Below are 10,810 nucleotides of genomic sequence, written 5' to 3' on the forward strand. Positions count from 1 at the left end.
GCCCCCGGAGCTGATGGAGCGGAGAGGTGCATGTGGGTACTGACCTGTGGGCATTCATAGGGCCATCCCCTCTTCTGACACCAGCAGCCAGGGTGGGGGTCACTGAGAACACACGCCCTTAGGTTTGTTAACTCTCTGGAAGGATTCACTTAGCGGTTACCGTCATGGTTGTGGTTGTCATAGTGAAAGGACACACATTAAAACCAGCCGAGAGGGGGAGGCATAGGCAGAGCGCGGGAGGACACTCCCCCAGCTGTCCCCGGCAGGGCTGGCATGCCTCGTCCGTCACCCCACCCTGTGCCCTGTGGGGCTTCCTGGCCTGTTGGCTGCCCAGCCCCATTCCAGACACTCCGGTCCCCTGTGTGGTCCCCTGTAGCCTTCCAGTTGCTGGGTCAGGGCCGGGCCCTCGGCTGTTGCTCCGTGCGGCGCCTCCTCACAGCCTCCACAGGGCAGGGCTCCTCGCGCTGCAGGGAGAACTGGCCATTGCGGCAGCTCGCACCGGGGAGTGGCTTTTTAGGGCACACATCCTGCATGAATAGCACAGCTGACTGTGCTTCTGTTACCCCCTAGGAATGTCCTGGATTCAGAGTTGGAAGGGACCTGGTGTGGGGACATTCCGTGGCCCTGGCTCTGAAGTCACCAAGGCTCTGGTCACTCCACAGCCGTTGCAGATCCGTGGTGCGCCCCGGCTGTGTTTGCCTTGCAGGGCCGTTGTGGGAGCCTGGGGCTCTGAGCCAGCCGAGCGGGTGCTCACCGTGTCCTCCAAGTGCCACTCGAGGTGGCTGCTCCAGCCACCTGTCTGGGCAGGCTCCACACCACAGGCAGCTGGGACCTGGCACGGAGGCTCTGCCAGGGAGTCCACTGAGGACCCTGAGCCTGGAGCCAGCATGTCCCTGCCCGTTGATAAAAGGCCAGATTCTCTAGGAAATGGACCCTGTGTGGACCACAGAGCCGCACCGGCTGGGCCATGTTCTTCTTTCCAGTGAATGAGGTCAGGATTTCCCTGTGGGTGCAGGGACACAGCCCCGGTGGCTTTGGGTGCACCCCAGGGCTGCTGCTTCGACACTCAGAGCACCCCAGGCTGGGGTCGCGGGCCTCCCTCCCGCCACCACCCTCCCAGACGACTGGGCAGACGGTGTGTTGGGGGTCCCAGTGCCCCTGCAAGTGGACCGTGAGGCCTGCTCCTGGGGGCTCTTTCCAGACTTCTGTGCCTTTGTTTGGGGTTCCCCACGCCCAGCAGGTGCCTGGTGTACGGGCAGGTGGGGCGGACCCTTCCCCAAAGTCCGTGGTGGGCGTTGCCTGGGCCTGCCTGTGCTGTTCCATTGCTGTTGGGACTGTGCAGCGCCCGGCCACGTTTTACATCAGGGAAACTGAGGCCTCATGGTGTGGGGGGGGGCTTCTCTGAGGCTCGTACGCAATGGCACCAGGTCGGCTGGTCTCTGCCCCACGCTGGTTGGGCTGGGCAACCTCGGCAGGTCTGTGCAGCTTCCGCCCCTCAGCCCAGGGCACGGGGCACCAGGTTGTGTCCCTGTGAACCGTAGCAGGCTGGTCCCCATCCTGATGCCCACTGCTCTTAGGCTTGGACGCTGCTGGGTGGCCCCACCGGTGGCCCAGCTGAGGTTGCCCTCGGGCGTCGCCAGGGCGGTTTCAAGCAGGCTGCAGCCTGGGCCTGCCCCTGCCCTCTCTGGATGAGCTGGAGCAGGGTCAGGGCCAAGCCTGCTGGGTTGTGAGCTTAGGGGGCCTGGGGCATTGGGGTTGGTCTCCCCTCAAGGGTGAGCAGCCCTCTGTCCCTTCCTTTGTGCCCAGCCCTGAAGTTCCCTGTCTCGTGCCAACATGCAGCTGAGCAAGACAACGTCCAGCCGACCTTGGGTGGCCAAGCATTGGGTGCCAGGAGCAGGACCTCAGGGGCTTCCTGGGGTCCTCCCCCTGTGGCCTTCTTCAACCCCCGTGACCCCGTCGTGGCCCTGCCCAAAGGATCTGTCCTTGGCGTGGGGGGTGCCAAGTTGGAATCTTAGAGGCTGTGAGGGCAGGGCCCATCTGTTTGGGGTCTGGCGTAGCTCCTGGGGTAGAAGTCCTGACCTCGCGACCCCTCAGGCTCTGGCCTTGGTGTTCTAGTGTCCACTGTGCGAGTGGCCACCCCCGAGAGCACGTGCAGAGCCGGGGCTGTTGCGCCCCATGGGATGGCGCTGAGGTCACTGCTGCTGCTGGGAGGGGCTGTGCCATGGGTGGGGCCGAGACCTGGATTTAGTCGCTCTGCTGTGGACCCCGGGAGTCATGGAGGGTGCTGACCCTCAGGGGTCACCTGGCCCGTGACAGTAACGGGACACCTGTCAGAAGGTGTGCCCCACCTGGGCGGTGTTGCTCCCTGAGCCCTGCATGTGCCTCGAGGCTCAGGCCGGGGGTGGTGCCTGCCCGTGGCCTCCCACCTGTGGGGGGCTCAAGCCTGACCTGTGGGTACCGAGGGGACTCTGGCTTGGGGCCTTGGGAGGCATCAGTCCCGCCCCGTGTGCCGGATAGGTCTTTGTAGATGGGCCGGAGGTTTCCCTGCTGGGAGGGCTGCCCAGGCCCACCGAGGCTCAGCACCAGCACACGGCGCCCCCATGGCGACCACTCCCAAGTGAGGGGGCCCGGGGCTGCTGGGGGTGGGCACTGAGCCTGCCTGCGAGGGGAGCAGAGCTGTGGCGTCCTGGCCCAGGCTGGCCCAGGAGAGGTAGCCAGGGAGAGGGTGTCACCGGGACGCGGAGAGCTGTGGCGGATGGTGGGGAGGCAGGGGGTGGAGAGAACTGGGACTGGTGGCCCTCTTCCAGGTCAGCCCAGGAGCGAGGGTGAGAGCAAAGTGGAGCTCAGGCACTATTTTGAGTAGACATAAATTGCCTTTCATTCATATTTTAAAGGAATCGTGCATAAAGATCAGGTGTCCTGGTCTGGAGGCTAAATGTAGGTGTGGGCTGAGGACCGAGCCGGCTGTCTGCCCTGCCTGCCCTCTGCGTCCGCCGGCACGTGCTCCACGCAGCTCCTTCCATCACAGGGGGCGGGGGGGGGGGGCGGCAGCTCTGCGGGAGCAAAGCCGGGTCTGGCGCCCGAGCGGCTCTTCTCTTCCTGCCGAGGCCCCAAGCCTCGTGTGCTTTTGACCGTTCGGCCAGGTTGGCAGCTGCCCCGGCCACGCCGAGCACGGGCAGGCCACGCAGGCTCCCAGAGGTCACGGGTCACCTAACGAGTGAGGGTCCGACGTGACGGGAGCCGTCTGGGGTTGAGGTCAGAGACGGGCGCCCGCCTCGTGCTGAGCTGATGTGGCGCTCTGACCCAGTGCCCCTGAGTCGAGGCCCAGTGTGGTGGTTTGCAGGACCACAGGAAGAGGTAAACTGAGGAAACCGTCACAATGCGACGTCCTGGCCACGTGGCAGGCGGCAGCCCACCCCGACAAGAGGGGCCCTCACATGTGGCTGGCGTCCCCCAGGTGTAGGAGGACCTGCATGAGGCCCATGTCCGCACTGTGGACGGTGTCACTGGGGCGGGGGCAGCACCCACTCAGGAATAGCCACACTCTGTTCATTTCCTTTGTTGGGAGAGAGGTTGGAGGACATGGGCGGGTGCCGGGTCAGCGGTCTGTGCGGCCCGAGCGGGACTGTGCTGGATGGGCCTGCTCGCGCTCGGGGCTGGGCGGAGTGCTGTGTGTCCTGAAACGCCCGTCTTCTGTGTCACACCGGAGCCCAGAGGACCCAAGGCAGATCCCTTGATTCCGTGTTCAGGTGACTGTTGGGCTTCTGCAGCCAGAGCGCAGCGTGGACTTGCGGTGTTGCGATGGTCTGGTCCCCTGGGCCACCGCAGCGCCTGCTCGGGGAAGGGAGGAGCCGGGCCTGCCATGGGAGGGCTTCCCGGGGAGGCCAGGTGTGGCGCTGACGCGGCTTCTCTGTGTCCACAGCAGGGCAGGCAGCAAGCCCCGGCCAGCCGAGCTCAGCAGGATGAGCGCAGCCCAGAGACGGCAGCTCCTGTGAGTACCCAGGCCCAGGCCCCGCGCCACGGGCGGCTCCTTGGGTTTGGATCTCGACTCCGGGTGTGGCACGTTTAGAAGTAGGCGTGTCCTGCAGCCTGGCCCTTGGGGGAGGCCAGCTGCCTCTCAGGGTGCTCCCGGGGCAGTTGCAATACTTCCCTCTCGCCCTCCTGCCCCTGGTTGTCAAACTCGGGGTGACATGGGCAACAGACCTCCGCATCGGCTCTGTGGCTGAGCCCCTTTGCTGGCCGCACCTGAGTGCCCACAGCCCCCATTCTGCGGGAACAGGTAGAAAACTCACAGACCGTGCCTCTCTGCCTCTGCAGGACTGGCTCCGGCTGCCCTCGCGCTCGCCCTGGGGGCCGAGGGGCCAACCTCACGTGCAGACGGGTGGTTGTGGTTGGCTGCTGAGAGGATTTTCTTTGTTTCTGGAGTAACTTTGCTAAGGTGTTTCTTAGGATGGAACATTCCACGTCCATTCTTACGAGGTCCACTGTGCTTTTTCAATTATTAAGTTAGTTTTTTTTTAGTGATGGCTGTTATTTTTGGAAAGTGGTTTGAGTTAGAGCTGCGGGTGTTTCTCCCGCACCGTTGCTGTGCGTCTCTCTCTGGAGGCGCCGGCTGTGCACGTATTGGGTCTGTCGGTCTGTCTGCTGCACCACTTTCACTCTAGGCACCTTTGGCCCTGAATTTTTATTATGTTTTTATAGTTTTTATTTTTTTAGAAACAGGGCCTCACTCTGTCGCCCAGGCTAGGGTCAGGGACTCCAGCCATCCTCCTGTCCCAGCCTCCGGAGGAGCTGGGTCTTGTCACAGCCTTGGAGCTCCTGGGGGCTGGCGGCCTGCAGCCTGCGTCCACTCCTGAGAGCACGTGGACCTGTCCCTGTCCTCGCAGGTGATGGGCCTCTTACTACGAGCCTCCGTTTTAGGTGGCCAAGGCTGACAGCTGGGGGCTGGCACAGGGCCACACAGCCGCCCGGGGCCAGAGCACCCCTCCCCCCACCCCTGGCCCATCCTCCCTTGTGCACAAGTGCGTGTGTGCTCTCCTCATGGCACTGGCTTCCAGGCGTCACCGTCGGGCACCTTTCCTTCCCCGGCCTGCGCCAGCCGCAGCATCACGCATGGGCTCGTCGGGGCTGTCGCCACCCAGACGGAGGCATTTCCTGCTGACCTTGCGGGCAGCGCCCAGGTGTCGTGTGGGGCTGGGTGTCAGTCGGTGACCAGCAGAGCCCTGCCAGCCTGTGCGTGGGGACAGGGCCTGGCTGGCTGTGGCTTCTGGCCCCAGCGCAGCGTTCTTGCCGCTGAGCCTCGGGCCCCCTGCCCTCCGCGGCCTGGAGTACGAGCACCCAGCTCGGACGGTCTCCCAGCCAGGTGTGAGGTGCCCCTTTCACAGCCAAGAAAACCAGGGCCCGGTGTGGTCGGACTCGCCCTGGGTCGCGGACACGGGGCACACAGGCCACCCGGCTCCGCCACCCAGTGGGTCCGGCACGAGCCTGTCTAGGGATTGCCCCGTGAGGCTTACACTGGGGTCACCTTTGTTGCCCACGGGCAGCTTGCTGGGGCACATGGCCGTGCTGGCTGCCAGAGGGCTGGCAGAGCACAAGCTGCCCCAAGCTTCCAGAAGGTGGCCTGACCCCGCTGGGTTTAGAGCAGGGGCCAGAGCCGGGGTGGGCAGTGCTGGGCTGTCGATTGCCTCTGCCAACGGGCCTTGGTGGCCGCCATCCTTGCCCTGCGCATCTGCTGTGGTCGTGCCGTGGGGGGAGGCGCCTCTTACCAAGCCTGTGTCTGCAGGGCGAGGGAGCCGCTGCCCCGCCCTCAGCCTCCTGCCTTCGCAGCAGCCCCCTCCATGCCCTGGGCCTGCTGGCAGCGCAAGACCCCCGTGGCAAGCCACATGGTGGGCGCAGGGGCTCCAGGGCCTGCCTGTGGCCAAGAGGAGGAACCAGGCAGGCCCCCCACTCCTCCTGGAAGGTTCTGAGGCCCCGGCACTCAGTCCCATGATGACGCCAGGCCTCTGCTGTCCACTCTGGTGTCTGAGCTGTCCCACGGTGCCTGGGTGTGGGGTGGCTGAGCCATGCTGGGTCCTGTGTGCTAAATGTGTGTCCCTGGTTCCCCTCACCCCGGGGATGTGGGGGTTTCTGTGCTGCCACCTGCTGACCTTCGGTCTCCATTCTTTCAGTGAGGAAGAAAGGACCCGGTTTCGGGAGCTGCTGGCCAGTCCGGCCTACAGAGCCAGCCCCCTGCTGGCCATTGGGCAGCAGCTGGCGCACCAGATGCAGCTGGAAGGCGGCAGCGAGCTGTGAACGGACAGGCCGCGATTCCTCAGGACGCACCTGCGGGCAGAAGTGCCCAAGGAGCCGCTGGCCCCTCAGGAACCGTGGCCCTGGCCTGGCGGTTGCCCCCCAGGTCTTTCTGGTGTGGTGGGAGGGTGTGGAGATGGGTGAGGACCAATAAAGCGCCCGCGAACCTTCCTTCGTGACCCCGCTGCTCAGGCGGGGTCGGGCTGGGGGCCCCACGCCCTGTGCCGAGTGACGCGGTGGGTCTCGGGGGCTGCGCTTGCATGACACCTGGGCTTGTCCAGGCCTCACCGCCGACCCTGAGCCGAGTGACGCGGTGGGTCTCGGGGGCTGCGCTTGCATGACACCTGGGCTTGTCCAGGCCTCACCGCCGACCCTGAGCCGAGTGACGCGGTGGGTCTCGGGGGCTGCGCTTGCATGACACCTGGGCTTGTCCAGGCCTCACCGCCGACCCTGAGCCGAGTGACGCGGTGGGTCTCGGGGGCTGCGCTTGCATGACACCTGGGCTTGTCCAGGCCTCACCGCCGTCCCTGAGCCGAGTGACGCGGTGGGTCTCGGGGGCTGCGCTTGCATGACACCTGGGCTTGTCCAGGCCTCACCGCCGTCCCTGAGCCGGCACCGGTGCCCTCAGACTGCAGCAGTGCAGCTTCCCAGTGCTGCTTGGGAAAGGGATCTGTCACGGTGCAGGTGACGGGGGCTTTCTGCAGTCCGCCATCATTTGCCTTCAACGAGTTTCTGCCGCGGCCCGGCCCTGGCGGGACCCATCTTCCTGACAGGAGCACTCAGGCCTGTGGGAGCTGCCCCTCCTGCCCACCATGCTCCCCTGGGTCCCCCAGGTACAGATGGATCTCGCCACGGCCCGCCTGGTCCCTGACCCCATCGCCCCACTGGGCCTCACCCCTGCATGTGCTGTTCCCCAGGATCTGGCCAGCCTGCTGCCAGCCGGGCCCTCGCCCCGTGTCCTGGGGCCTGCAGAGCAGGGGTCCTCCCGTGGGCCTGGCCCGGGAGCCCCAGCTGGCCCACAAGCAGACGGATTCCTAGAAGCCACTGGGATCTGGGGTTGGTTGTTGGGCTGCAGACACATCAACTGATAAAGCCTCGTTTTCAGGGTGTGGAAAGTGAGGGCTGGTGCGTCCCCAGGCCCTGAAGCCCAGCTGGGTCCCCTGTGGCAGTGCTCACACGCTCAGGCGCCTTTGGCTCCTGTCCAGACTGAGGCCCTCGGCAGGACGGCCCCGCCATGGGGACAGCAGAGCCACGCGGCGCAGGCAGGGCTGCAGGGCTGGCTGGGCCCCGGGAAAGGAGACAGCTGAGCAGAGGTGGAGGCAGCAGGTGTCCCATCCACGGAGGTGGACGCAGACTGTCCCAGGAAAGTGGCTTGAGAACCTCAGGTGTGGGGTTGTCACCCCAGCATCCTGTACAAGAGCAAAGTACCACAAAGCCCGGCCAGAGCCAGGTGCACCCAGGCCCCAGAAGGTGCGTTTGGGGTAGTCGGGCACCACTCGAGTTAAACTCGGGTATCAGCTGAGCGCTGCTCCGTGCCAGCACCATGCAGAGAGAATTGGCCTATTTTGCCCAAAAACAAATCGCATGGGTTGACAGATGCCCTGAAACAGTCGCTATCCGGGCGGCTGCTTGTGGGAGCTTTTCTGTCTTTGTGTGTGTGCGTTTCCTAATCTTTGTAGAATGCACACGAATTCTTTGTAATAATTTTAAGTAAAGAAGTGCTCCACTTCAGTGGGTTTCACGCTTTTTAAACCCTGGCCCTGTGTTCATTTTTTTTTATTTAAGGGTAAACAAAGCAGATAAAAGCCACCTGGGGCCTGGAGGTGCCCTGGTGCCAGCCTGCAGGGCCCTGGAGGAGCCCTGGCCTGGGACGGTGCCCTCCCCCAGACCGACCCGGCAGGTTCTTGTTGCCCCCATGTGGGACTGGGGGCTGGGGGCACCCCAGGAAGGTTGGGGGAGGCAGTGGCTGGAGCCCCCGGTGGGCCTTGCGGGAGAGCAGTGTCTGCAGGGTGGGCCGTGCCCAGACACCTGCCCAGAGGAGGGGCTCCCTCAGCCCTGCCCCCCCTTCCTCTGTCCCTGCCTGTGCTCCGGGTGCACTCGGCACGGTGGCTCCAGGGAGGCTGCGGGAACGTCCCTCCCCAGCACTGGCCACACCACGGCAGCTCCCTGGGTCTGCCCTTCCCCGAGGAAGCACCTGCGTCCCCTTGGCTCCCCCAAGGGCTTGGGAGCTGCGCATGCCAGTCTCCATCTGCCGTCCCAACCCTCGGGCAGCCGGGACTGTGTCCCGCAGGTCTGGGCCGAGCTCCCTCTCCTTGACTGGGCTTGCTTGCTGAATGAGTAGTTTCCCAGGGCTGGAGCAGCAAGTTGGCACCAACTGGGTGATGTAAAACAACCAGCTTACTCTCCTGCAGTCCAGGAGGCTGGGAGTCTGATCAGGTGTCACAGGGCCACGCCCCCCAAAGGCCACAGGGGAGGGTCCTTGGCTGCCGGCAGCCCTTGGTGTCCATGGCTTGTGGCTGCATTGAGTTCAACTGTGCCCCCGCTGCCATGTGGCCTCTGAGCAGGGTCAGGCCTCCCGCTCTGGTGTGACCTCATCTTACCTGATCACTTAAAGGTTCCATTTCCAAGTACTGAGGTTCTGAGTCTGTGGAGACGTGGTGATCTTGGGCAGCAGGACCCTGAGAGTCTCCCCCTCCCCACCACCAGCACAGGGCCCTGTGCTGCACGCCCTCCCCGTGCCTTGTGGACGCCTGCCGGCCGAGGCTACACGGGGACTTGTGAGCTGCCTGTGAACGGGGCGGGGGGGGGGGGGGGTGTCAGTGGCAGGGCATGGCGCGGTGGGGAACGAGGCCTGGACGCAGCTTCCAGGCTGGTGAGTCAGGCCCAGGCAGCTGCGCCTGTTGGGGTTCTGTGCCGCTTGAAAGCCAAGTCTTGTACGAACACCAGGCATCTTGCTTCTGGAATGTTCCTCGTACAGTGATAACTCGGGTGACGGCAGCCTTGGTCGTCACCCTGAAACGTCGGCAGGTGCTGCTGCCACCCAGGCCTCGCCTGCACGTGGCCCCTCCAGCCCCCCGCGCTCTCGTCCGCCAGAGACCAGCTTTCCTGGGCGCTGCCATCAGACGTGCTCCCCGGGCACGGGGGATGCGGCGGTGGGCGAGGTAGCGGGGTGCTGGCCTTCCCGCCGCCCGCGTGAAGCCGCGTGTCCTGGGCTGCGTGAAGAGCTGCCGCCTTTTGAAGGCAGAGACCCAATTAAACTGTTTCCTGCAAAGATGTTAAGGTAATAAAGGTCAAATTGGTAATTACACACCTGCTTCTGACGTCGGGTTGGTTTGTCTTCCTGAAGATTGAGGAATCTTCATCTGAGGGGGTTGGGAGGCCGCTCAGCAAACCAGCGATCACCTGTGTTTCCTAACATTTCCTGCAGTGCCGCAGACACAGGTGCCGGGGACGTGGGAGCGTGCGCAGCCTGACGCCTGGGGCCGTGCCCCTCCCGGCACTCCCACCACGCCGCCCAGGGGAGGAGGCCCCGGAGCCCCTTGAGGTGGAGCCCCGTGGCGGGGCGACCCCTCCAGGTGGGGAGACCGGCCTGGCGGGGAGAGCCTGCCCACCCGCCCGCCCGGCCGGCCTGGGCGCTGAGCTGCCTCCCGCATGGCCCCGAGCACTCGCGGACCCCAGCTCCCCTCAGGTATGTGCGGGGCGGGGGCCGAGGGTCACACTCGCGATGCCCTGCAGGGCTGGCCCCTTGGCGAGGTCGGAGATAGGACTCTCCGTTCTCCATGTCAGTCCGTCTGGTCTGACACGCACACATGCCCCACGTTCACATAAACTCACATACACCACGTGCATACAAACCCCACACTCATAAACTCCCACCACACACACCCCGCACACATACTGTCACACCACACGCACGTAACCACACACCCCGCACACATACTGTCACACCACACGCACGTAACCACACACCCCACACACCCCGCACACCACACACACCCCGCACACGTACTGTCACACCACACGCACGTAACCACACACCCCACACACCCCACATACCCCACACACCCCACATACCCCACACACCCCACACACCCCGCACACATACTGTCACGCCACACGCACACCCCGGCCGTCTTTCTTCCAGGAGGAGAAGCCGCCCTGCCAGGACCGCGGCCTCCCCGGCGGCCCCCTGCCTGGCTGCCCCGCCCTGCCCCACCCCACCTGATGGCGGGGACACACGGTCATGAGCACAGGGTGGTGTGAGGGTCCCCGCTGAGCCGAGGGACCTGTGTGCTCAGGAAGGAGCCAGTGCGGCCGGGCGTCCCTCCCGGGTGGAGCCCACCTGCCCCCCGCCCATCTCCCCGGGGGAGCAGGGAGCAGCTTCCCTGCCTTTGGGCTCTGGGTTTCCTGGCGCAGAGGTAATTATTTTCACCACAGCTTCTCTGCCTCTCCTGGGTCGGGCGGAGTCTCTAATTACATGATGATGTGTAACTGGAGACTCAGCAGGTCAGGCCTCTGCCCG

General features: G+C 64.8%; 1 protein-coding gene across 3 annotated transcripts in view; it reads left to right on the forward strand.

Moving 5' to 3' along the window:
- The window catches only part of SLX9 (SLX9 ribosome biogenesis factor), a 47,012-nt gene extending 38,967 nt beyond the window's left edge, over nt 1-8,045 (forward strand). Inside the window, exons 5-6 of one of the 3 annotated variants that reach the window (XM_045540831.1) lie at nt 3,923-3,991; nt 6,168-8,045. In XM_045540831.1, the coding sequence (XP_045396787.1) occupies nt 3,923-3,991; nt 6,168-6,291 (193 nt within the window). In that variant the 3' untranslated portion in view covers nt 6,292-8,045. The remainder of the gene's footprint in view (nt 1-3,922; nt 3,992-6,167) is intronic. The other 2 variants (XM_045540832.1, XM_045540833.1) reach the window with 2 other exon arrangements.
- The last annotated feature ends 2,765 nt before the right edge of the window (nt 8,046-10,810 follow it).

Source organism: Lemur catta, chromosome 1 (assembly GCF_020740605.2).
Source record: "Lemur catta isolate mLemCat1 chromosome 1, mLemCat1.pri, whole genome shotgun sequence".
NCBI classification, from domain to species: Eukaryota; Metazoa; Chordata; class Mammalia; order Primates; family Lemuridae; genus Lemur; species Lemur catta.